A 26,677-nucleotide genomic window follows, 5' to 3' on the forward strand; every position below is an offset into this window, starting at 1 on the left:
CATATACCCCCTACACCCCCCCAGCCCCCCTCCACCCCCCCCCAGCCTCCCTCCACCCCCCCCAACCCCGCTCCACCCCCCCCATCCCCCTCCACCCCCCAGCCCCCCTTCACCCCCCCCAGTACACCCCCCCCTCCAGCACCCCCAGCCCCCCTCCACCCCCCCCAGCCCCCCTCCACCCCCCCCCCCCAGCCCCCCTCCACCCCCCCCCCAGCCCCCCTCCACCCCCCCCCCCAGCCCCCCTCCACCCCCCCCAGCCCCCTTCCACCCCCCCCACCCCCCTTCCACCCCCCCCACCCCCCTTCCACCCCCCCCACCCCCCTTCCACCCCCCCCCCCCCAGTACACCCCCCCCCCTCCAGCACCCCCTCCCCCTCCACACCCCCCCAGCTCCCCTTCACCCCCCCAGCTCCCCTTCACCCCCCCTCCACCCCCCGAGCAGCAAGCGACAGCAGCCCGAACCACAAACCCCGCTCGCGTTGTAACGACGCTTCCCATTGGCGTAGCGGAGGCCGCGATTGCCCACCCGGGGCGGGGGCGGCCGTCCAATGGGAGGAGGAGGAGTGAGAAGGCGGGAGTGGAGGTTGGTGGTGGGGGGCCCCCCCCCCACTTCTCATCGAGCTGCGCGCGACGCGGCCCCCTCAGCGTTTGGCGCCATTTGCCCGCGCCCGCCGCTGTGTGGAGTTGTTGTTGCGCCGTGTGGTGGTGTGTGTATGTGCGTGTGGGGGGGCGGTTCGTCGACCGCGAAGCGTTCGTTTGCCAGTCGTCGTCAGTTCAGCGTCGAAATTTGCTTCGGAAACAATTGAAAGCGATAAGCTTCGTTTTGAGAGCGGGTTTTTTTTGAAAAAAAAACCAAGAATACAAGCGTACGCGTCGGCAATAGGCAAGTACGGTCCACGACCAGTCAGCATCGGCACCCATCAGTAGCATGACCAGCAACGTTCAAATAATTGTCACTCGCATCGATTTGTAAAACAAGCATCGGTAGCAAGGGGGCATCATCAGCACCGTCATTATTAGTAATTGACACTTGTCATTATTGCTATAGCAACCATCGTGTCTCCACCATCATCAATATCGCCAAGAAGCGCCAACTTCATCTCCACCATCAGCAACATCCAATACCACGACCATCATCACCCCCAACATCACCTCCAACATCAGCACCACCACCAACCATCAAGAGCAACCACCACTAAAATCACCTCCACTTCCACCTCAAACATATTCACTTTGCAGTTACGGCAACCAACACCATCAACACCACCATCAACATCACCATCAACACCACCATCAATCAACACCATCAACATCACCATCAACATCACCATCAACACCACCATCAACACCACCATCAACACCACCATCAACATCACCATCAACACCACCATCAACATCACCATCAACACCACCATCAACATCACCATCAACACCACCATCAACACCACCATCAACATCACCATCAACACCACCATCAACATCACCATCAACACCACCATCAACACCACCATAAACACCACCATCAACATCACCATCAACACCACCATCAACATCACCATCAACATCAACACCACCATCAACATCACTATCAACACCACCATCAATCAATACCATCACCATCACCATCCACATCACCATCACCATCAACACCACCATCAACATCAACACCACCATCAACATCACTTGGGCTCGACCCAGCGGGTTGGGGGGGGTTAGGTGAGTGTCCATGGGTAGCTGAAAGCCGCACTTTAAGTGAGTGTTTCTAGTTATTGTTTGTATTAGTGTCGATGTTTATATAACAAGTGTCGTAAGTAGGATACAGTAAGTATTCTTGCAGGGCTTCATTGAAATGGGATGATGTCTTTACTGTTTCTGGAGAAGGGCTCTGGATCGAAACGTCGAGTTATTTTTCTCTACCTCTCACAAACACCTTATTGTGTGTGGTTTTTTTAATGCACGCTATTGTTTTGTACGATATTTACAGTACAAAGCACGGGCAGATTTTTTGGTTAATGTAATGCGTTTATCCTCAACACGTCAACCGCGGCTTCAGGGTTAACATGAACTCATAATTTTAGAATCATTGCTCGTCCAAAAAGTACGATGTTTAATGTTTATATAATAACGTTCCAAACGTTAAATTGTTGTTCGTTTAATGAAATGTAATGTTTTACTTTGTTTCCCGTTTCCGACGTTCACGCTATCCGAGTCCACCCCAGGCCTCTGCGCTCGAAACTCAGACATTTTACATTTTAATTTGCGTTAAAATTCGCAAATTAAACATAGTTGAGGAATAAAAAGTTTTTCTGTCACGTCCCGCGTGTTCATAGTGTAGTTACGTACATTTTGAGAAGTCGGTCGGATTTTGGCGACTACACCCAGCGGGGCCTAGGTGAGACCTCGGTCCTCGGATAGATCTCTCCCGGGGGAAAGTGGCGTGAGACCCGGCCGTGCGGTCGTGGCCTGGATGGGTGGGTCGGTCGGTCCTTCACTATGTATCAGTTTTTGTTTATATTAAATTATTGCACGAAGAGTCTTACTGAAGTAAACCGTTACAGATATGGTAATACGTGCTTATGCACGCCGCTGTGTGGTACAATACAGTGCGGTACAGTGCTGACGTGTAGTTCATTGCAGAGTGTGTGGGTCTGCGGATTTGGGGTTTCGTCTTTTCTCGTTTTGTGCACTTTGCTGAAACATTTTGCTGGGGTATGAGCGGGGCCCGGTTATTGTTGACGCTGTGAAAGTGACTGTTGACTTCATTACTGGGGGTGATGTGCGGAGCAGACGAGTTACTGTTGCAGTTATTCTGTACATCGAGTTATTCAAAGTGTAACAATGCAGACGTCTTCTACTGTATATTGATTGTGATGGTCCAATTAAATTTGAGTACAATTGCATATCTGCATCACTATGAATCGTGGCATTTGTCTTAACAGCTGATGACACCGATCCAGAGTTTGTTTAAACTAATGCTGCTGGAAAATATTGATCTAGAAGGCCCATAGACGATGTGCCGAGATGTTTATTAAAAGTGAAGATGTTAAACATAACGTTTATTATGTACAGTTATCAGGTGTACGTCTACATGGCTTGTGGCTTTAATCGCGCTCTCGACCTGTAGAAGTACAATTAATAGCATTTGTTGTAAGTGTGCTTGGTTTTGCACGTGGGTGAAAATATTATGTCACTGCATAGTTTCCCTTCAATGTGAACTAACCTGATGTTTTGGAAGCACCAATCCTGTGCGTTGGGACAGCCAACAGTTGTTTGTGACTCATTCTGGATGAATTCATGGATTAATACAATGCTTTCATCGCACAGAGCCCACATTTGAACCAACATCATCACTATATTTTCTATATTTTGGAGAGTATAGAAAATATAGTGGTTAAAAACAATTATGTGGAAATGACCATACATCATTGTGCAATCCCACAGACTTCCAACGTGAATGATTTTAATGTTAACGGTACTGTGCTGACTCGAGATTGATTACCTACCCGATTTTATTTCCGTGATTTATTTAGGTTTGCATAGAAAAATATGAGCATTTATTGTGGAAAGTAAAAGTATTAGCACATTTTAAACGTAGCACCCACTGTTTTTAAGCCTGTTCATTTGTTTATGATGGTTTTTATTGGTTCTTAATAAGCAGACTATGATTATCAGGTTACAGAACTAGGACATGAAATGCATCCAACGGATGAAATGGTAACTCTTTGCCTGAATGTTTCACCGCAGATTCATCTACCCTGGGATAGTTATCGAGTTCCCAAAGAGCATTGGTGGTGTTGTTAAAAGTCACCATGGCCCAGGCCAAGGGACCTTCCAACGATAGGAAGATTGTTTATCCACCAGGCGTCAAGGAAATCACCGATAAGATTTCAAAAGAGGAGATTGTCAGGAGGCTAAAGGTACAGCGTGAACAGCACTATTTACATGTTAATTTTGTTGTTGTGTTTTTGTTGTTACTTTCATGAACACTTGTGGTTTGAAACTATGAATGTTTTTTTTTATTTTTGACAATTTTAATCCAAATGATTTGGATCAGTAAAGAGTAATGGGGATTGAAAATATATTATACGAAATATGAGTTTTTATTTGCACTATATCTTTTTAAAGGACATAACCAACCATATGTTGAGTCATGCTCCATGATACATTTTCCTTGGAGATTTCAAGATCTGTGGCAATTTTGGTTTGATATTTTCTTTGCTTTAACTTTAGAGTTGAAAAAATAATCGTCATCATGAGACTAAAGATGCCATTGAAATAATACACTTATCTGGTTAATGATTAACAATTTATACCACCAATAATTTTAAAGGCATCAAAATATTTTATTGCACGAACATTATCGGTAAATGTTTAGTTGAAGTCATATTAAAGCTGATGTGTCAGCACTTAACCAAATTCATTGTAATCTTGTGTGGCATTGATAGGTGTGAATGGGTTTCAGTATAGTACTTAGTTGGTTTGGCTGTTGACTGGCCTTTCTTTGGTTGAAATACAGATGGTTGTGAAAACGTTCATGGACATGGACCAGGACTCTGAGGAGGAGAAAGAGCAGTACATGCCCCTGGCCTTGCATCTGGCTTCTGACTTTTTTCTCAAACACTCAGACAAAGATGTGAGACTGCTTGTGGCTTGTTGTCTCGCTGATATTTTCCGAGTCTATGCACCAGAGGCCCCGTATACTTCTCCAGACAAAATTAAGGTAAGGAGGATTGTTGCATTCAACAGATAATTGCCTACTGCATCCTCACAATTTATGCAGTCAGCTGTTGAGTGCTGTTTGTTTGATCGTTATATGTCTGACTTGTGTACACTGAAATGGGTGATACTCAGACAAAATACCATTTTTGTAAGTTTATTTGGTCATTATAATGGTGTGTGTATAATATTACGAAAACACGTTTTCTGTTTGTCACTTATTGATTACAATATATTAATTTTTTACATTTCAGGACATATTCATGTTTATCACGCGTCAGTTGAAGGGGCTGGAAGATACTAAAAGTGCTCAATTCAACAGATATTTCTATTTGTTGGAGGTAAGAGTGGTTTTTACACAATATACAACTTCTACTGATTTTCAAGGACTGCAAACTAAGTGTCTGTTATGAACACATTTAATAATCAAACAGAACATCACAAGGATTGAATAACATGACATGCCACTGCCCAGCCACTGGCTGCCTGACCTGCAAGTCCAGCATAGCTTGAACAAGTCTCTTCCACTCGCATCATTCTGCCCTGGGCCTTTTGCATGTCACGCCACATTTTGCATGCCCTGTATGTATATGGAAAGAGTATTGCTGTAAAATTGTTGGTCACTGACAATTGACATGTCTATATTTTTTTGCTTGACGCGTACAAAACCTTAACTCGTACTAAACCTTAACTCTTTTTACACAGACTAACATTTTTACCTATTATCAACTTTGAACCCATTATGTGTTTTAAGTCAATGAATGTTGACATTTAGCCTAAAATTTAGGGTGCAAAAATTATGCATAATTATTTAGTGATCTGGTTCTTACAACGTTATCAGGTCACATGGTATTGTAAACGTGGGGTTTTCATTGATACAGTAATATGACAAATACACCCCAAAATTTTCAAACTGTTTAAGTCATGAGGACAACATTTTGTGTATGAGCATGTTTTATCACTCTAATTACATGAAGTTATTTTATGCTATGTAGTTTTTAGAAGAAATTTAACTTCAAAATAACTTTTTATAAAAGACCAGAGTCCAACAATATGAAAATCCGGTGTTAGAAACCCCATTTAAATATCTGCTCGTTCATTTAAAATGTTTTAAACTTTAGTTTGGTATGATCTTTCTACAGAACCTGGCATGGGTCAAGTCATACAATATCTGTTTTGAACTTGAAGAAAGCAATGACATCTTCACACAGCTCTACAGGACCCTTTTCTCTGTCATAAAGTAAGTGTCGGGTTATGTAAAAACAACATTTTTTAAAAATGTGATCATTTAAAATAATGTTGTTTGTGTTCATCATATGACAAGCCACACTTTGCATGAGAGGGTTACACTGGTTGTGCATTCTTGCAAAATGGATTGCTTAAATTAATTTGTAAATCGTGTCATGAATGCGCTGAAAATCTAAAGTTTTTGCACGCAATATCACGTCACCATGGCCACTTGTGTCCTCACTACTTCGGTCATTAAGCCTTGAACATAAATTGATGGGCACACCATTCACTGGCATGTGAATGCTGCTCCTTGTAATTCAATATTCAGGGCTGATGGGTGCCCACTCAATTGAGAGTGACTTAGAACCCTAGGTTGGCGTGCTTCCCCCCCCGCCCATGTGTGTGACCCGTGAATGCTCTTAAAGATTCACCGAGATAGGAGTTGCAAAATTTAGTGAGCTTGAGACGATAAGGTAAGAGCTGTCGACAAGAGAGAAATATTATTGAGAACTAGTTTATATACCCGGCGTTGCCGGGGCCAAAAAAATATTTCAAAACCACTCTTAAAAATCTAACAGCAGTGCGTACTGACTGTGGTGGTACCTGCTATCGCTACAGTAGTACATGCTGACTATAGCACAAAGTACTCACCTGACAGTGGCGTGGTGAGGCCTAGTTCCGTGCAGAGCCTCCGGCCTTGCCTACATTGTCCAGCCGGCTGAGGTGGCACCTTGGCAGGCTGGGGCTGGGTTGCTACCCTTGATCCCCCCCCCTAGCCACGATCTCCCCGGCCGCTCTGCAGTAATATCTACGGCCTATACGACTGTATAGTAGTAACTCCACGCATCGGGGTGGGGGGGACATGACACAGTGAAGAATTTACCTGAGCGTTTAGTGTTTTTTATAGCATTTTTAACGCGAAATGAAATGTCCCCCTCACTCCCACCAAAAGGCGTGCGACTTGGCATGGGCCGTCCCCCCCACCAAAGGCGCGTGAGTTGGTATGGTCGTGCTCGCTTCATAAATATAAAGGAAGCGCACAAAAATCGCACTAAATCGCTAATTAAACTAATTAAAAGTTGACGGATGTGAAAAAGGAATAGCGTTTGCTCACGGCGGGGCTTACGGCGTGGTACCTGGCTATTTTTATTTTACGTAAACCCCACAATTGGAGAGCCAAATCCTTAGCAAGCGCGCGAACACACAGACCCACAAACCCACAAACCTCACCACAAACCCACAATTTTTTTTTTACTTTCATAAATATAGATAGAAGATAAATAGAAATGAACGAGATATTGATAAGACACCAGGTGACCAGGTCCGCGTTAGAGGTCGCATGTACAGACGCGATGCCACGTGGTGATGGTGGCATAACAACTGTACATGTGACATAATCATATGGCCTGCCAGCACTCGGGAAGTTTATTTTACGTGGCCCGCTGGGAAATATAGACGAAGAAGCCTGCCGTGTTGCATGTGCTGTGTTAAGATTATAAACAATGCGTCTTATTTTGTATATTTTAATTAATTTAAAACAAGTTTGTTGGAAACCTGTTTATTTTTATCTACCATGGGTAGCATATTTTGCATGTTAGGTTGATCTATTTTTGTATTCCCAACACATCTAGATATATTTTTACATCATGTGTCATAACGAAATTCCACTTTGAGACCTCCTAGGTTTTCTGAATTTGAATGATTTAATAACCAAACATCAAAACTCAAGCAGGCCTTCATTTTTAATTGTATTCCTTGATTATGTTTGTAAGAATTTTTGTGTTGTAACTGGTATACATTTCACATAGCCACATGTTTTCATGGTCACACATACGTAACATTTTATAGGCTATACGTGTTTTAGCTGCTCTATGAGTGTTATGGCTGAAACTGAACATTGTTTGATCTGACAAGTAATTGTTAATTTGCCAAGTTCAGCATTATTTCATAGTTCATCTTCCATCGCTGAAATATTTTTCTGCATTCAAGTTATTTTATTATTTAGCACTCAGATTCATGAGTAGAAGTTGTTTGCACATTTGCAAAATCTTCTTGGTTCTTTCGGTAAAGTCACATGACTTTACCGAAAGAACCAAGAAGATGAATCCCTGCAGTCACGAAAGCTTTAAATCGAAATTTGCAAAATCGTCTCATTTAGAAATTGTATTTTATCTCAAAGCAAAACTGCATTGTTCAAATAGTGAATTAAAAAGAAACGATGCAAGAGATACAAGCAATGTGCAGTGAGCTCTGGTCTTTAAAAAAAATTACTGATTTATTAATTCTTAATGTTTATTCATATGTAATATTTGTCGGATTGCTATATATTGGTATTCGGTCTTGATTTATAGCCATGTGAAGGTTAAGTAAGATTATCTGTGTGAATTCTGAAAGCAGTGGAAATGCTATCTGCAGTAATGGTCGAGGATAAAGTATTGCAATTCCCAAATCAAAGAAACCCACAAAATAATGCCTTATAGCAGATTATTCAAGTGAGTTTAAATTGCTTAAGATCATCTTGTCACAGTTAAAATTAGATCAGTTATTTCTCATAAATATAAATTAGTTTTTTCCCCTTAAGAATTGTGTTGTTGGCTTAGAAAAAAATTACATGCCCTTCAGTGTTTCAAACATGAGAACTAAGTAACTAAGTTCTGTCGGTTTAACAGGTTGAAGTAGCTAAATCCTTTAATACAAATCTTTATAACGTCCCCAGCGTTGCAAGTGTACAATGATGTTTATATATTGCTGCAGAGAATGGGTTTTGCACATGCCATATCGGTTGCTCGTTGGATGTTGTATTTTCAAGCTTTGCATTGGGTTGTCTTGTGCAGCACTGTAGGTAAAGGTGCTCGTAATTTCTAATGTTTTATTTTGTGATGTCAACGTGTTTCACAGCGATGACTAGCCCATACACCTTAAAAGTATTACGTCCTTGAGCAGTTTAAGGATGATACATTCTGAATTTAGTGTTCACAATACTAAATCATGTACCTGACAAGGACAGAGAGAATGGCTATAGTTTGTAACGTGTATTGCCAATGGAATTGTTACTGTAGTAAGCTAAGATGTATAGCATATCAACAATATTTTGAAAAAAATACAGCATTCTAATAATTCACTTTTAGTGTAAATCGTAGTGTCTTATTGAGGTATCTGGATCTGTGCCACGCACTAATTTTACGTATGTGCAAGTCAGGCATTTGTAAATGCTATCTCTGACGATTGGCACTTGTATGACTCTTGCACAGATACATTAACCGCCTGTTATTTGAATAACTAACTTAGATATTCAATTTGGATCATAGGCTAAAGTATAAGGTTTGACTGTCCAGGGTCCTGAAATGGCCTTCGGAGTCTTTATCCTTCAGTTAATTGTCTTCGAACATGGTTTCACCCTCAATGTCAGGCGGATGATTGATTTTTCACGAAGGATTTATACACAGCAATGCTCTCTTGATATACTGCTTTTGTTGGTTATGCTTCCTTGACTCAACACAAACCACTCAAATACAGTCATTCCAAAAGGTACCTTGAAAGTGTTGCTCTTACCAGACGGTAATTGAATTTCATCATAATGCTAAGAGGGACATCCTGCTGGAGATAATTTTTCATTTGCCTAGTTACAACTTACAACATGTTTTGCCAGCTTCTTGCAGGACCGTCATGCTTGATCATTTGTCCATCCACTGTGTCCGTGCTTTTGTTTTTAAAGCCAGTCCTGAGGTTTCCCCTCTGTTTTCTTCATGAATAGTGATGCTTTTCACTGTAGAAACGTGTCTTCCAAGTTTCCCTTCAAACTCCACGTTTTGATTGCCTTGTGTAAATATCTTGAACTCACACGGATCTTTGCTACCCCACACCCCCTTCCTTGACAAAGTTTACAAACAAAGCTAATGAGATGAATCGCCTGGCCGCTGATCAAAATTGGTGACACCGCACAGTCCACTCCATTCAGTTCTTCATCATTAGTGGGGTTTCCGGAGTGGGCTATTGTATGATTTAGTCAACTGTGTACTGTCTTCTGTGAAAAAAAATAGCTTTATAGCTCATCGGATTCCTCCATTATACATAAATAGGCGCATTCATATTTTGTTTATCTTATCAGTTCGTCATTTTGTTGAGCATTAGCCTCCTACATGACGTAGCCTAAAGTGTCAAACTGTAGCCTAAAGTCTCAAACCCGAATGGATGTCATTAGATGCTACTTCTCTGCTGAAAATACGTTTCCTATAAAATTAGATTAGCAACGATTTTCCAAAATAAAAATCCATAATCATGTATTATTTTAAATCGATTCACTTGGAAACAATCGTGTAACAGATGTATTTTTAAAAAATGTTGATGATAGAAAACTACATTCTTTATAACTTTTTTCGTGTTTAGTTTTTTGTCCTTACCTCCCGCACCTCCTATTAGCACGGTTGGCTACGTACGGTACGAAAGAAGTTAAGCATACATTATTGTACGTACATACGTATTAATTAGAAACATTATCTAAATGCAGCTTACCAGTATGATTAATTCTATTTGCGAATGTCCTACATAAAACACACATGGTTCTTATTGACTTTTGGGTTGCGCGTGATACATTAATTTAAAACCCCTACTGCCCATATATAAGGGCCTTTTATTCTCTCTACTTTTGTTAGTGAGCTGTTGTAGGCTTTTTGGTTTGCACGGCAAGGCCTTCCTCAAGCCTGTCAGGGCGCGCACTTCTCTTCCCTTCCTCCCTGCGGACCGGTTTTGTTATGCAGCAGCACTGGCACGGCAACAAGAGTCTAGCATGAGCAGCAAGCGGCAGGCAGGCAGGCAAATGGTGTGAGTTCACTGCCCCTCCTCCACATGTCGGAATGCAGGTTTTACAGTGCACACTTACAGGGTAGGTTTAGAATGCGCGCACAGCCGCCTTTCCTTTTCCCTTTAAGTTGTTATTCGTGCTCAAGTGGCATGTATTGTCAGACCTCTAGTGTGTGTGTACACATAGGCGTTTTGTTTATGGAATTGTTTGACAACAAGGAAGGCTTTTTATTAATTGCCATCATTAGATATATTTGACTGCTTTCATCCCGAATGCTGGTACAGTGTAAATTCGTCAGCGACGATCAATCCACCGATAACATCTTCTGCGAGCCTTCATCACATCATTATCCCATGATAAATTAATCCACCAAGCACCTGCACATACGCTGATTTAATCCCTCCATCTCTTCGGTGCATGCCCCCTCGGGTACCTCCCATCCCGTAGCTACCACTAGGTCATTATTCTTGATCATCAGTCTTCCCTTATAACCCTGTGTCCTGACCAAGCCTCCTTGACTTGTCTTTAAACAGTTAGAACAATTTCTTTAACCTGTTTTCTCTAATTCATCTGTTTCTCTTTATGTCCATCATGTAATCATGGAACATTTCCTGTGTCAAAAACGACAATTGATACATTTTCCATTATAGGAGGCCCACTGGGTTTGTGGGGGATGGGGTTTTTAGACTCAACGGTATTGTTCAGCCATCGCGCATTTCTTTGTCTCACTGGCATATCGTGTAAAGAGAGTTCACAAGCCTGCAGAGTCTTGTGCAGAAAAGCAAATCGTAAGCCTGCTGTTCTGTCGACTAAACATTACGCGTTGCATTGAACCACTGTAGTTTTTTTGACTTGTTAAAAATGCGTTATAGTGCTTAATATTAAAGTTAAGTTCTGTAAATGTTTTAGCTTGTCAGTAGATAACAAAAGCAGTCCACCTTTTTTTAAGCAGCTGTGCATTTATAGATGTAAAACATACATAGCTGTACACTGACTGCTCATTATTTAATTAATGCCCACTTTACAGACGCATTGGAAAATGCGTCTGGCCCCTCACGCATCTTCAGGCAAACCATTCTCGACACCCTATCCCCCAGTAATGTAGGTAAAACTGTTGCATGCTTTTGTCCGAATTGACCCTTGAGCCAGTGGGGGCCGTTCCGCAAAGTTGTGGCTTTGCATATCTTCCAGGCTAAAACCCAGTATGCCGGAGGTCGGGGGTTCGATCCCAAATCCGTTGCCTGTATATTTTGAGTTTGCATGTTCTCCCCGTGGTCGCGTGGAATTTTTTTCCGGGTCCTCCGGTTTTCCCCTCTAGATTTAGAAGCATCTTTTTAGATTATTTAGATTATTTTTTTTGCTGTAAATGTCCAAATGATAACCCACTTTCTTGAGCTATCATTTGTGGCCAGGTTACGTCTGAAAAATAAGTTAATACCTCTCAGTGGGCTTTGCCTGGTAGGATGGGGATGGTTTAGTTTCATTTGGTATGTTTTTGGATGATTTGTTTACCTTCTTGTACTTTGCACTAGTATGTTTTTGTATTGGACGTCTGTGAAATGCTTTATAGTTTATCGGATTCCTCCAGTATAAATATTCTGATTCTGAACTCTGAATTCACCATCCATGATAAATTGCGGGTTGGTATAGGTGCAAGCGACGTTATGAATCACTTGCTAAGAAAAGGGGGGCCTCATCATTGGATCATCACCATGTGTGAACTTTGTCTGAAGATTCAAAAGTTGTAATGGAGACAGAATTGAGATAAATAAACTTAGATGGAGTTGGCATCAGTGAGGTGATAAGGAGAGGGAATAACTCAAGACATTGTACTTCTAAAGGGTGACAACCTCTTTTATCATAGAATGAGAGCTCACAGTTATAACAGAGGCTTCATCGTCTCTTGAAGAATCAGACATGTGTTATAGTTCGATAGTTAATCAGATAAAGTTTCCCAGCTTACACTCAGGCTCTCAAAATACTAAATATGATAGATCTTTCTAGTATAAGCTGTAGCAATAAACCATGACGAATTTAAACACGGAGGCTTTCGTAACCAATATTCATGAAGTTGTTTTAGTTATATCGAGTAAACAGATCGCACACTTATAGGCGCACAGTGATGACATCACGTCACTCCATTTAAGATTGGAAACAGGAATACTTGACAAATTATGGCTATCGCCTGATGATGTTATAATCCTAGATTTGAAGCTTTCGTGACTGCAAGGATTCATACTCTTAGGTTTTTTCGGTAAAGTCACGTAGGTAAAATAATAATAATAAAATAATAATAAATGAAAATAACTAAATTAAATCACGACGTTTCGGAAGCAACACAAGCCTCCGTCATCAGGTGTAACTGGTCCAGTACTCACTGGAGCAGTTACACCTGATGCTACATTGATGTTATAATCATCAGCGAAATATTCTCAAATTGTACATTTTGTGGGTTTGCTCTCCAACACACCGGTGTGCTGAACTTGTAACTATTTTGCACAATTTGTTTACGTGACAAACCTTACGAATTGGCTGTCGGGTGGAGGTGGGTTTACGACTTCGCGATCTAACCCAAAAATCTTTATTATGAACATGATGAAGATGTAGACCAAATATATAAGAAAATTACCAAACCATTAAATGAGAGTAGAGTACATTACAACATCGTAATGGGTGATATTAATGGAAAAGTAGATAAACGATGCAGAGACGATACAATTATTGGTACGTTTGGCATTGGAGAGCAAGGGGACAGATAAGCATCTACTAGGAGTTTGCAGCCAGCAAAAATATGAAAATAATGAATACTTTTTTAAATTAAGAAGCTCAAAGGATGAATTTATAACGAGATTTGACTTGATAAACCCCAGATTGTCAGATGTCTCTGTCGAGAGAGGGAAACGTTCATTGCAGTCAAAACTAAGATGGTAAACATAAAACGTCTAGGTCAGCAGGGAGATAAATATACGTTAACTAAAAACCTATACCTAGATGATCATAATGATGAATTGGATGTAACCGTTTTATATAATACATTCATTAGCATATCAAAGAATAGTGCATTGAAAGTGGAGGAAGGGTTAGAAAGCTAATGAACAGCAAATAGTTTGAAAACCACAAACATATGTTGAGAAAAGTTATGAGAACAGATGGAGATGCGAGACTGAAGATTGAATGAACAGAACTGCAAAACTATTTGGCATTTAATTCAGGAACACAACATACAAATTTTTGAAGATTTCATCACAAAAAATAGCATTAATTAGCAAAGAGGAGGTTTATGATTGGTGGGAGATATTTAATTATAACTACCGGTATATGCATCTTCATGTGAGTGGAGGAATACAAATAATTGCATATAGCCCAGGGCTGCTGTCTCAGATGAAGATGAAGACATTTCAGATGTCACACTTTTCTGGCAAATCGCCTGATGATGCTGGATGTAATTGCCAGAGAAACGTCGTACTCAAATTGTAAATATTGTGCATTTACTGTCCAACACACTGGTGGGCTGAAGTAGTAACTAATTGGCGCGATGTGTTTACGTGACAAACCTTACTGGCTGTGTTAGGTGGTGGAGGGTTACGACACATTTATACTTATGAGACCTAACCAAAAAACCTTGATTATGAATAATATTGGTCGCGAAAGCTTTTGTATTAAGCACACTTCAAGACTCTTTGGTTCTTTCGGTAAAGTCACGTAGAAAAAAATAGATACGATGTTTTGATTGCAACACAAGCAGTCGTCATCAGGTAGAACTAAATTTGAGAGAGGCAAAACTCAGACACGGAGACACACAGACACAGAGACACACAGAGAGACACAATTCGAAACGTCGTATTCTATTAATTAATTTCTTTCTTTCTACGTGACTTTACCAAAAGAACCAAAGAGTAATTCCTGCAGTCACGAAAGCTTCAAATCAAGTTTTTCACACTTCAAGAATTCGTCATTTCTTTTTGTAGTATGTGAAAGGGACAACCTGTCTATCGAGCTGCACTTGAACTGTGCCGGAATAGTATTTGACTTGGAAGCCATGATTGGCCACCCCTGGAATAGTATACAACCAATTATGACAGATTCAGATATACAATATTGTGTCTACCCCTATAAGAGACAAATGCTCTTGCATACATTCAGTGTATGTATGTTAAACTTATTTTGTGTGTGGGTTAAAACATGGGCTTATTTAATCAGTGATCTGTTCTAAAACTTCGAGAGTTGCCTTCAAATTGATAACCCTTGTGTATTCTGAGGAGGATTTTGAAAATTAACTAAAGTTGCCTTATTTGGAACTGTCCAATTGTCACTTGGTAAATGCAGAAGTGAGATGTTCACACTGATGTCACTAGATTGATTAATCTAGTGATGGGGGCACCACGGTGGCGAGATGTTAACTCCCTCACCTGGTATGGAGGAGGTTGTGGGTTCGATCCCGGCCCTGACGCCTGTATTTTTGGGGTTTGCATGTTCTCCCTGTGGTCGCGTGGATTTTTCTCCAGGTTCTCCAGTTCTTCCCTCCATATTTAGAAACATAAATTTAGAGTATTTGGCTGCTATAAATTTCCACGTGATAAGCCACTTCGTTGGGCTATCATTTGTGGCCAGGTCGCTTCTGAAAAATTACTATATAGCTCAGTGGGCCTTACCTAATAAAATAAAAATGGTTTAATGAAACTTACGTCCCATGGCAAAAAAAACTAAAATATAACATTCAATAGGCTTAACCCAGGGGTTGTCAACAACATTTTCTGTCAAATGACGTAACTAGCTTGTACTGGCAGACCCTAAGATATGATATCATATGTACTGGTGCTATGACATCACATGATATCATAACGTTCACGGATAATCTGTACCTCTTGTTAGTGCCTCATCTTTCTCCTGTTTATCTCACTGCCATCTCACCAATCTTGATTCATCTCTTCTTTGCAGTTCTCTACTGTCCTATCTCTTTTCGTTCATCACTCTCTCTCATCTCACTAATCTGTTTCCCTCAGTGTCTCGGTGAGCCGTTTTTCTTGGCAAGCCATACGTCTCGGTGGCGAGGCCCCTCCTCGAAAGAGCTTTTGTGGGCCCCATTTGGCCCCAGGCTGTCCGTTTTAAGAACCCTGGTCTAGCCTAATCCATGACCATGTTAAACACTGTTGTTCTATGAAGATCACTCCCTGACCCCCCCCCAACCCTGGCTGTAGAGGGTAGGGAGGGGGTGGGGTTGGGGGGGGTGAATGGAGCAGGAGTGGCCCAGTCCACGGACCTTCATAGCTTATCAGGCATGTTCATGATGCATCGATTGTTTAGTCAATTCTGATGATTATGCTCATGATGCATCCATACAATTGTGCATTAAGAGTGGGTTATTTACCAATTATACAGATAATGGGTTACATTTACACCAATTGAGGAGACAAAAATGTACAGATGAGACGTCAAAACGAGCGATTCAAACAAGGTGGCATTGAAATGCTACATAATTTGTGACTGAATTCACCGAATCACTGGGGAAGTGGTGAGGGGTCGGTGAAGAGTCATTACTCGTCCATTGGTCTAGGAACGTGGGTATGTCAACTCAAGCCCTCGTGTTTTTCCTTTTATATGGCAATTAAAATAAACTGACTGAACATGAAAACTAAGTTGAGTTTTATCCATTTTATGGCATCAGGAATTTCTTGATGGTGGTGATCCACGTGATTCTGGGCTAATGCTCTCTTGCCAACAGGCCGACTTACCCACTGGTCATGGATATGAAATTTCAGACTGGTGACTCATAATAGTTTTTTTAATATAATTTGTTTTAATTATTTTTTTATTGTGTATATGATTACAGTAATGGACACAACCAGAAGGTGCACATGCACATGTTGGACCTGATGAGCTCCATCATCACAGAGGGAGACAGCGTCTCCCAGGAACTGCTCGACGCCATCCTGGTTAACCTCGTGCCATCGCACAAGGTCCGTCGCTGTCCCATATGTTCCCCTCTTCTGCGCTCCGCCACCACTCCCATCTCTGAATACCTGCTGACGGGGTTTCTTAGGTCACTGGGTCAGTGGGTGGAAGCTGAATGTTCAATGATGTGCGGGTTATAATGTGTGGTGAAGTGCACGTTCAGTTTTCAAAGTTGATTGTCCATGCAGTGATTACATTCATATTGCTATTGCTCATTAATGCACCCTCTTAATGCACTCACTTCTGTGCTCCTGCACCCATTCAGTAAATTCCCACCGATGAGTTGGTTCAGTCACTGGGTCAGATTTGATCATGTTATTGAGAATGCTAATGGTGGGTGGAACTTAAGCTGAATGTTAGAATTAATTAAATATGTTGATGGTATATGTTTGTTTTTATGTGTGCTGATTGGTGGGGTAATTTCAGTTTGAAATATTTTCATTGTGTTTATATCTCTATAGACGGTGTGTTTGTGTGTGTATATATAATGTATCTCTATAATAGGAGCGATTGTAAAATATTCAAATTGTAATATTCAAATTAATAGTGTGTGGTAAAATGATTTTTTTTTTACAATTATGCTTATTGAGTAATAAAAAATGTTTGTGCATGTAAATAATTGCATTAATCTCCCTGTTATGTATGTATGTTGAATATAATTGGTTTCACGTCTTAACAGTTAGCACCTTATCAGTGGAGTTACGGACTTGAGCAAATATGCGATACTAAAGGTTTTAAAAATATTTTCCTGTGAATACCATTGTGTAATATATTTCTATTTTACAGAATTTGAACAAGCAAGCATATGAATTGTCAAAGGCGCTTTTGAAAAGGACAGCACAGAGTATTGAGCCTTATATAACGAATGTAAGTTACGATCATTTTTGCGACATGAGAGATGTTTAATCTTTGTTCACTTTTGGAAACACTAGTAATTTCGAAATGATTTCTGCTCTTGCATTACAACTGATGTATACATAGTGCCTAACCAACATTACACATTGGGCCTCATTGCACTTGACCAAACCTATTAGCTCAAGAAAATGACCTCATTGGACATTGCGTAAGATTTTTTGTCTCCCTAATTCTTCCCCTTGCCCGGTTTCTTTTGCAGTTCTTCAACCAGGTGCTCATGTTGGGTAAGACGTCCGTGAGTGATTTGTCAGAACACTTGTTTGACCTCATCCTCGAACTCTACAACATTGACGCTCACCTGCTGCTTTCCGTCTTGCCACAGCTGGAATTTAAGCTCAAGGTGAGCAAATGATTAATCTCACCGCTGACAGCGGCGGGAACACTGAACGTTAATTTCTAAACTGCTTTATTATTCTGCGTCGCAAAGCTCGCTACATTTAATCATTATAATGCACCTTGCTTTGTCCAGGAAAGCCTCAATGAGTGTTGGCTTTTTGCAGGAGGGTTCTGTATTTCAATGTTTGGCAAATTTCATGCATAAGTGTTAAGCGTAGGGGGGAGGGAACCACAGTGCCTGGAGAAAACTCACGTATGCGATGAGGTAACACTTAAAACTCTGTACAGAAAGATTCAAGAATCCATGGCCCAACCCCGTTTAGCTGCTGAGATTGGGCTGTAGGCATGTTGTGTGTGTTGTAAATTGAGGCTGTGGTTTATTAAAATAGACCTGAGGAAGTGTATATGCCTGTCGTTAACTACATGCCCCCCACAAACAACGTAATAATGCAACATTAAGGTGTGCAGACTGTGTAGTTAATGTGGTAATAAGAAACTTAAAAGTTGGTAAATTAACTCATAAAGTCTAGGCTGCATTGTTTAATTTGTTTTTGGTGGGTTTTTTTTCATTCTCCACAGAGCAATGATAATGAAGAACGACTGGCTGTGGTAAAACTGCTGGCTAAGATGTTTGGAGCAAAAGACTCTGAACTGGCAGCACAAAACAAGGCACTTTGGCAGTGCTTTTTAGGACGGTATAAAAACTTTATTTCAAAAGATAGCCGTTTGTTTATACGGTTGGCACACCCCTAACATAAAGCTGCTGGATTTTTTAAAGCATTCTACACAATAATCTAGGTTTACACAGGGGATAAGGCATCATTTGTATTGACACTTAAATGGTTTTAGAAGCTGTGGTGCTATCATCCAGTTCACAGTTTTCCATACCACTGCGGAAAGATTACAAGCCTTGTATCCTGTTGCTATTATTAATTCTGCTAAATGTCATCTTTGTATTTAGGTTTAATGACATCCATGTGCCAGTGAGGTTGGAATGCGTTAAATTTGCCAGCCACTGCCTGATGAACCACCCAGATCTGACAAAAGACTTGACTGGTAAGAGAACAGTATTACAGCTACCATACATACACAACACGGTACATGTGACGACGTCACACTTATCCCTCTATTTAAGATCGAAACAGGAGGATTTGTCCACAACTCTGGATGTCGCCTGATGATGCTGTTTGTAATTATTGGTGAAACGTCGTACTCGAATTGTAAATGTTGTGGGTTTACTCTCCAACACAGCGGTGTGCTGAACGAGTAACATATTGCCATGTTTTGTTTCCCTGACAAACCTTGCTAATTAGCTGTGTCGGGTGGTGGCAGCTTTATCGACACATTTATATTTACGCGATCTAACCCAAAAACCTCTGTTATGGATAATATTGGTCGTGAAAGCCTACGTGTTAAACTGAGAACACAGTACAATTGTCATTCACTACTTAAGTAGTGATGATTTCACCTCTGTCTTTTGGCATGATTGATGCTTACCAAGATCATGTGGTATAATGGCCATACCCAAATACTCAAAGACAACATCATGCAATATACTTTATTATCTTACTTAAATAATGATTAGCATTGAAGATTGGATGAATGATAACAGATCTCAGCTGATTATTTTAATTAGAATTACTTCACAGTCTGTTAAAATAATACTTGGGTAATTTATATCTATTTAGCGTTTTTATAATTATATTAATATAAATGACATAATTGGCTGTGTTTCACATCGTTTAATCACATCAGCTACATTACAAGGCTCGTTATAGTAAAAAAAAGTAATTTTGGGATTCTGTTATGGGAGAGAATTGCATTTTATTAATGCATCTCTTTTTTGCAGAGATATTAAAGGTGCGTTCGCACGACCCCGAGGAAGCAATCAGGCATGACGTCATAGTTTCCATCGTCACTGCTTCAAAGAAGGACCTGTCTCTGGTTAACGACCAGCTGCTGGGCTACGTGCGGGAGCGCATGCTGGATAAGCGGGTGTGTATGCTGCCCAGTCATCACTACATTGCCCGCCTCGCTCATGAGCAGACATCTGCTGTTATAATACAGAGCATGCCACGGTGGCGAGATGTTAACTACCTCGCCTGGTATACAGAAGGTCGTGGGTTCAATCCTGACCTTGACGCCTTTGTATTGAGAGTTTACATGTTCTCCCTATAGCTCAGTGGGTCTTACCTGGTCAGATAAAAATAAATAAAATAGTTTCTGTTTTAGGTAATTCAAATAATGTAGCATTGCATTGTCTTACACCAGTTTTCATTTTATTTTATGCACATAAAAATATACGCGGGTAAAAACCTCGCTTTGCCCAGATGGACATTTTGTGGCATTTCAGTGTAGATGTGCATGAGATTGGTGAAAAAGCTGTACTCTACATCATAATAGAAAGACAGATACTGAATTGTTTTGGACACATAGATGTGTGTGATGGGGGGAAACCCCTGGAGAAACCTGATCATTGGTAAAGTATATGGAAAACGGAATAGATCTAGACAGACTAAGATGGACAAAGAGTATTAATTTAACGAGGGACACTAAAGCAATGCTATAGAAAAGCCCAAAGAGAGTGCATGCTTTTCTTGTTCTTGACAATATACTGAATGTAGTAAACACGCAACTTTACTTTTGACCGATGCTAAACATTGCTGTTGCTAAAGAACGATGATATAAATTGGTTTTGTTTGGGGCTCTGCAACTAACTGAAAATGTGATATGGTGTGTGCACCGTAGTGGAGAGTTCGTCGGGAGGCAATGATGGGCCTGGCTCTAATCTACAAGAAGTACAGTCTGCACGCGGAAGCCGGCAAGGAATCGGCCGCTCAGATTGACTGGATCAAGGATAAGCTGCTCCATATCTACTACCAGAACAGCATTGATGACAAGTGAGCCTCATAATCCCCTCCTTTATCCACCCAGTGGGATTCTAATGCACGTGCTTTGGTGGGATGCCTTATTTAGGTTTTGTAATGTATATAAATATTGCCCCGTGATGAAATGACACAGGATACGCCCCGGTCTCGTTAGATCTTTGAAGCTAAGCAGGGGTTGAGCCTTGACACTGCTTGAATTAGGCAGTCAAAAAACAATGAAAGTAAAGCAATTGGAAACAAACAAAAAATGTTTCGTGACTGCAGGAATTCATATTCTATGGTTCTTTCGGTAAAGTCACGTAGATAGAAAAATAATAATAAAATAATAAAAATTTAACTGAAGTGAATAAAAAATATCACGACGTTTCGATCGCAACACAAGCGGTCATCATCAGGAACAGGGGCTGATGACGATATTTATTATTATTTTTTATTCGCTTTATTTTTATTATTTTATTGTTATTTTTTCTATGTATGTGACTTTACCGAAAGAGCCATAGAATATGAACCCCACTCGTCGACTGCTAGCACACCTTTGTCCCCTTACCTCTACAACTCGTGCTGACCAGCACGGTAAAATTGGTCAAATTATCTCCACTAACCCGTATTGGCTTAGGGAGGCCCCTCATCCAACATCTGATTTGACAAATCGGCTGCACATATACTCTGCTTACATTATACCTTTTATGTATTGCTATGAGTTTGGCAGTTGTTTCACTGAAATGCCAAGTGTATTATGAATAATGTTACTTATGTACACTTAATTTATACCCACATTTGGGCACCCCAATAAGAATCAGCAATGTATATATCGCTAGTAGTTACCAATAATGCTATACCTACATAACTATCAGATATAGTTCATACAGGAACTTTGTTGCTGAACATGCCGTTTTTTAATTTCACTTGTGATAAAAAATGTAGGCATGCACTTATTTGTGTTATAAGAACTATTATTTCTACACCTGCATCATTGATTGTTCTTTCAGACTGCTGGTCGAGAGGATCTTCGCACAATACCTCGTGCCTCATAATCTTGAAACGGAAGAGAGAATGAAGTGTCTCTACTACCTCTATGCCACTTTGGATCCCAATGCAGTGAAGTACGAAATTCACTGTATACATTGTCACCTCATAGAAAATTTAAATAAGTTCCAGCCATTCTCAATCCACCCATGGGTTAAGGTTTTGCACGCCATATGTCGCTCTTTTGAGTGGTTTTTATTACTATTCTTCACGCTGGTAAGTGTGGGTTGATGTGTTGGAGAGGGCAGGACAGATTTTGACATTACTTGCCACTGATGTTAGCTTTGGCTGGGAATGAAACTCTGCTCGCCAAGTTCACAGCACAGTACTCTACCCACTGTACCACCACTCTGCCCCTCAACACACGCATAATGGTTTTCAATATAAACTCATATTTTTAATTGTACGTTGATTTCATTAGATATTAAAGGTGAAATCGTTCATCCTTGTATTCTTACTGCTATATTTTACGTGTGTTTTTGCCAGAGCTCTCAATGAAATGTGGAAGTGTCAGACGATGCTTAGGAACCACGTCAGAGACCTCCTGGAATTGCACAAACAGCCACCGGTGAGCACGCCCTCTGCATTCCACAATATGTCTTGCAGGCGTTTACAATCACGTGAATCATTAAGGTGCCACAGCGTGTATGTGGGAAATGCATTAAAAAAATTCTGATTTAAAGCTTTCGTGACTGCAGGGATTCATCTTCTTGGTTCCTTCGGTAAAGTCACGTAGAAGGGAAATAATAAAATAATAAAAATACAACATTAAATATTATGGAAAACATTATTTTTTATTCTGTTGTATTTTTATTCTTTTATTATTTCCCTTCTACGTGACTTTACCGAAAGAACCAAGAAGAAAAAAACAAATTCTGTAAGTTTTCCTATAATTTGATTGTTGTATCCCCAATGAATTCGAGCCAAAAGCTTGCCATGCCTCTTACTCTGTATGTACTAGTTGCAGTCCAGATCTCTGTAGTAGTTTGACATCTGCCTCTGGAGTGTAACTGTAAAACCTTTTTTGTTTTTCTTTAGTCGGAAGCAACAAGCAAAGTCATGTTTTCCAAAGTCATGATCCTTGCAAGTAAGTGATTGAGCATTGTAATGAATATAAAATTCGCATTTGAAGTCTCACCATTTTAAACTTAGGATAATAATTAGGTATAAAAAACATCAATCGTGTTTTGTCCAGTGTTCATAGACATATAAGCAGACTTTAACCAAGCTGGAAGAACTCGATATAGACAGACATTTATTTAATCGTTACAATAGCTGACTATTGGACAATGACCTTTTCACCTTAGAGCACCTACCAGACCCAGGCAAGGCTCAGGACTTTATGAAGAAGTTCAACCAAGTGCTGGAGGAGGATGAGAGAATTTCTGGACAGTTGGAAGTACTGGTGGACAATGCATGTTCTTGCAAGCAGGCTGAGCTGTGTGTGGTAAGTATTAAACATGAGCTCGCATTCATGTCTGGAAGAAAATGTTCACATTAATCAAATAATGAGTTACTTATTTAATACATTTAAATTATAATATTCAGACAGTTTTTACTTCGCATTGATAGCTGGTAAAAAAAAAAACTAGAGAATTCCCATTGGATATTTGGTGTCTTTGTTCAATGTCTGCTACTCAAAACCCAAGTAATTTATTAAAGTTTCTCTTGAGAGGATGGTGAGTGATGGGTTAATTGCCTCCTGTTTATTAAGAACCTGTCAATCACCTTTTTAATTTCCTTAACAATTTTTTTGGCCTGGTTTGACAACACTGTATTTGGTGGAAGTTTATTTTAAATTACAAGAACTGTAAAAAATTGTTAATGTGAACTGGGTGAATTAAGGCGGCTAGTGCTTTTCAGCAGACTTGGAACAGAGGCATGCAACAGAGCGCTGGTGTGTTCACTTTTAGTACTGCACCTTTATGGCTGCTCATTTCTAACTTTACCACCTCGTGGTGAACATTGGAAGTACATATGCAGAAACTAGTCTTGGATTTCGGTCTCATTTTGCTTCTGCCTATGTTTCTTATGTAGCAAAATGTCCAATGGCATAGTCTTTTATTGTTCATGAAATATTTCGTCGTGAAATAAAGTAAATTTTTGTTGGTTTAACAACTTAAAGTATAAACCAATCGGTATCAAGGTTTCAATTGCATCATGGGACCTCCTTTGCCAGTACCAAAATATGAGAATAGGTTTCCCCTTTTTCTGGCAACAAAACAGGTGTTAAGATGTTAAAACACCAAACTGAAACCTTACAAGGAATCATGTCTGCATTAACCACAATACTTTTGGTCAGAATGCAAACAAAATACATACTCTGATAATATTAGCATTTTCTTTGAAACTGATTGGTCCACACCAGAAACAGCTTTCTCTGGTGTGGACCAATCAGCTTTCTCTGGTGTTATTACAAGTCGTTAATGTGCAAATGCTTTTGTTCCTGTGTTCTAGCGGGAAATCACTAAGAAGCTCGCAAACCCCAAGCAGCCCACTAACCCCTTCCTGGAGATGGTGAAGTTCCTGCTGGAGAGGATTGCGCCCGTCCACATCGATGCTGAGGCTGTCAGGTACGTGGAAGTGCCATGTGCGTATGTTATTACGCACACGTGTAGGTTGCTGTTTCCTCTGTAGGCAAGTGAGCGTTAAACTCGGTCAGCAGCATGTAAGTATTACAGAGCTACAAAAGGCGACGCTGGAGCGATTGTCAACCGAAGTGTCCTGACAATCTAAGAGAAGCACTTTGTGATGACAATTTAGTGTGACAGCGCTTCCTGTAACATCACTTCCTGCTGATAAGCAGGAAGTGATGTTACAAAGTGTAGATGATGTTATAGTTATTTCTCGATTGGTCCATCGACAGGGCTACATTTAGCCACTTAAGAGTGGTTATTAACCTCGACAATATGCTGTGTTAAAATTACTTGTAAATTTGTCTTAAAATGCCAACTACCTTTTGTGTGTCTGCAGCGCCTTGATAAAACAAATAAATAAGTCCATTGAAGGGACAGCCGACGATGAGGATGAGGGTATTTCATCCGACACAGCCATCCGTGCGGGATTGGAGCTCCTCAAGGTTTGTGTGGAGATGGAGTCTGGTGTTTGGTACTGGTTTTGTGCGCAGATTTCCTCTTTGAAACAGTTGCATTGGATCGGCAATGCAGGTGAAGCTATGTTAAAGTAATACGTCTTAAAGTAAGCTTTAACAACTTTTATGTATTAGTCTATTGTTAATATGCTTGGGAGTTTTAGAGTTAATGTGGGCAGCATTTGAGGAAGTGTCAGTAGCCAATTTAAATAAACTCCGAGTTATAAACTTTAGTAACTTGTAACAATATCCTGCAGAAGAATACACATTATGGGTTGTTTCGCATGGTGCATTATGGGTTGTTTCGCATAATATTGTGATTAATTAGGGAACGTGTTTCGCATATGTGCTCTTTTAAAAAAAAAATAGTAAAAAAATGCGCAATTTGTTAACGAGGAATGCACGAGGTGAAAGTTTACTTTTTCGATATAATAGCGTTCAGTACGCTCATAGCACATATCACCAAATACCCTTCACTAAATGGAGAGTATTTGGTGTATTTATTTTGAGTTTCAATGTATGTTAACTAAAACTTATGATCATGCCTTTTTGTACACTTCATGACATAAGTCACACATTTTTTTCCCCAGAAATGTCAGTTCGGAACAACCCCTAATTTTAACATGTCTCTGGGAAATTTCAGAGTTCACTTTAAGTAATTTTGAGTTAAGTCGCATTTCCGAAGAACGCATCCCTTACATACAGCGGGGAATTCCTCTAATAAGTTTGTAATGTTAAACTGACATTACACTGGGAGGTCGGTGTAACGTTTGTAATGGTAATTGTGACATCCACGGTGGCATTGGTCTGTTGTAGGTGCTGTCCTTCACTAACCCGGCGGTTTTCCACTCGGCCGAGACGTTTGAGTCGCTGCTTCACTGCCTGAAGATGGAGGACGAGAAGGTGTCTGAAGCGGCGCTGCAAATCTTCCGTAACACAGGGCACAAGATCGAAACGGATTTCCCGCAGATTCGCTCGTGAGTGCTGTCTCTGTGTGGCCCGCTTAGGGTTTCAACATTGGGCGTGGTGGCACAGACCTGTAATCCAGCACTGTGGAGGCAGGGGTTGGTAGTTCAAATAAATATTTCAATATATCCTGCCATTGCTTGCTCATGCGTCTGCTGGCAGAAAGGTCTGCACCAGAAGATGCTCTTGAGAGGGTGTTTTGGCCTATGCCCCCACACTGACCATACGTCTTATTAAAATATATGTCTTTGTGAAAATCAAATCTGCTGGGGTTGCAAGATGGCTAGGAGATGTCATAGCAATTGGGTATGTGAACTCTCGTTTGTGTGGACATTTGAGCGTTGTCTCTACATGGATTTGCTTTGCGTTCTGAAATTTCTTCCTGCAAGCAAAATTCTGTTTAACAAGGAATTTGGTTGAACCTCCCAATACAGAGCTGTCTTGATTGATATGTGTTGACCGTTTCTAGAGTCATTCCTGGATAAATAAAGTCCGCTATTATTAACAAGGGCCTAAAAGTGTTTGCTTGTATCCCTAACTATTGGCCATTTGCTGCATTTGAAAGTAAATATATAATTGAGTAAGGTCCGATTCAGATTCATCTGTTTTTCACAGAACTGGTAAACAATTGTCAAAGTTACGGTCGCTATTTTCTGTAGTAGGTAATTGTGACTTGGCCAAAAGACAAGTGCATCAGTTTGAGGTCATTCGTCATACTGAGCTATGATAATGTTATCTTCTTCACTGCAATGTAAGT

General features: G+C 40.4%; 1 protein-coding gene across 2 annotated transcripts in view; it reads left to right on the forward strand.

Annotated features, from left to right (window-relative positions):
- The first annotated feature begins 632 nt into the window (after positions 1 to 632).
- PDS5B (PDS5 cohesin associated factor B) overlaps positions 633 to 26,677 on the forward strand; it is a 42,829-nt gene continuing 16,784 nt past the window's right edge. For both annotated transcript variants that reach the window (XM_078863145.1, XM_078863146.1), the window contains exons 1-19: positions 633 to 882; positions 3,744 to 3,916; positions 4,516 to 4,719; positions 4,970 to 5,056; positions 5,858 to 5,955; positions 16,577 to 16,703; positions 17,485 to 17,565; positions 17,813 to 17,953; positions 18,529 to 18,644; positions 18,911 to 19,005; positions 19,799 to 19,944; positions 20,698 to 20,849; positions 21,827 to 21,940; positions 22,350 to 22,431; positions 22,902 to 22,950; positions 23,171 to 23,310; positions 24,321 to 24,436; positions 24,837 to 24,942; positions 25,771 to 25,931. In XM_078863145.1, coding sequence (XP_078719271.1) covers positions 3,809 to 3,916; positions 4,516 to 4,719; positions 4,970 to 5,056; positions 5,858 to 5,955; positions 16,577 to 16,703; positions 17,485 to 17,565; positions 17,813 to 17,953; positions 18,529 to 18,644; positions 18,911 to 19,005; positions 19,799 to 19,944; positions 20,698 to 20,849; positions 21,827 to 21,940; positions 22,350 to 22,431; positions 22,902 to 22,950; positions 23,171 to 23,310; positions 24,321 to 24,436; positions 24,837 to 24,942; positions 25,771 to 25,931 — 2,123 coding nt within the window. In that variant the 5' untranslated portion in view covers positions 633 to 882; positions 3,744 to 3,808. The remainder of the gene's footprint in view (positions 883 to 3,743; positions 3,917 to 4,515; positions 4,720 to 4,969; positions 5,057 to 5,857; positions 5,956 to 16,576; positions 16,704 to 17,484; positions 17,566 to 17,812; positions 17,954 to 18,528; positions 18,645 to 18,910; positions 19,006 to 19,798; positions 19,945 to 20,697; positions 20,850 to 21,826; positions 21,941 to 22,349; positions 22,432 to 22,901; positions 22,951 to 23,170; positions 23,311 to 24,320; positions 24,437 to 24,836; positions 24,943 to 25,770; positions 25,932 to 26,677) is intronic.

This window comes from Lampetra fluviatilis, chromosome 15 (assembly GCF_964198595.1).
Source record: "Lampetra fluviatilis chromosome 15, kcLamFluv1.1, whole genome shotgun sequence".
Classification (NCBI taxonomy): domain Eukaryota; kingdom Metazoa; phylum Chordata; class Hyperoartia; order Petromyzontiformes; family Petromyzontidae; genus Lampetra; species Lampetra fluviatilis.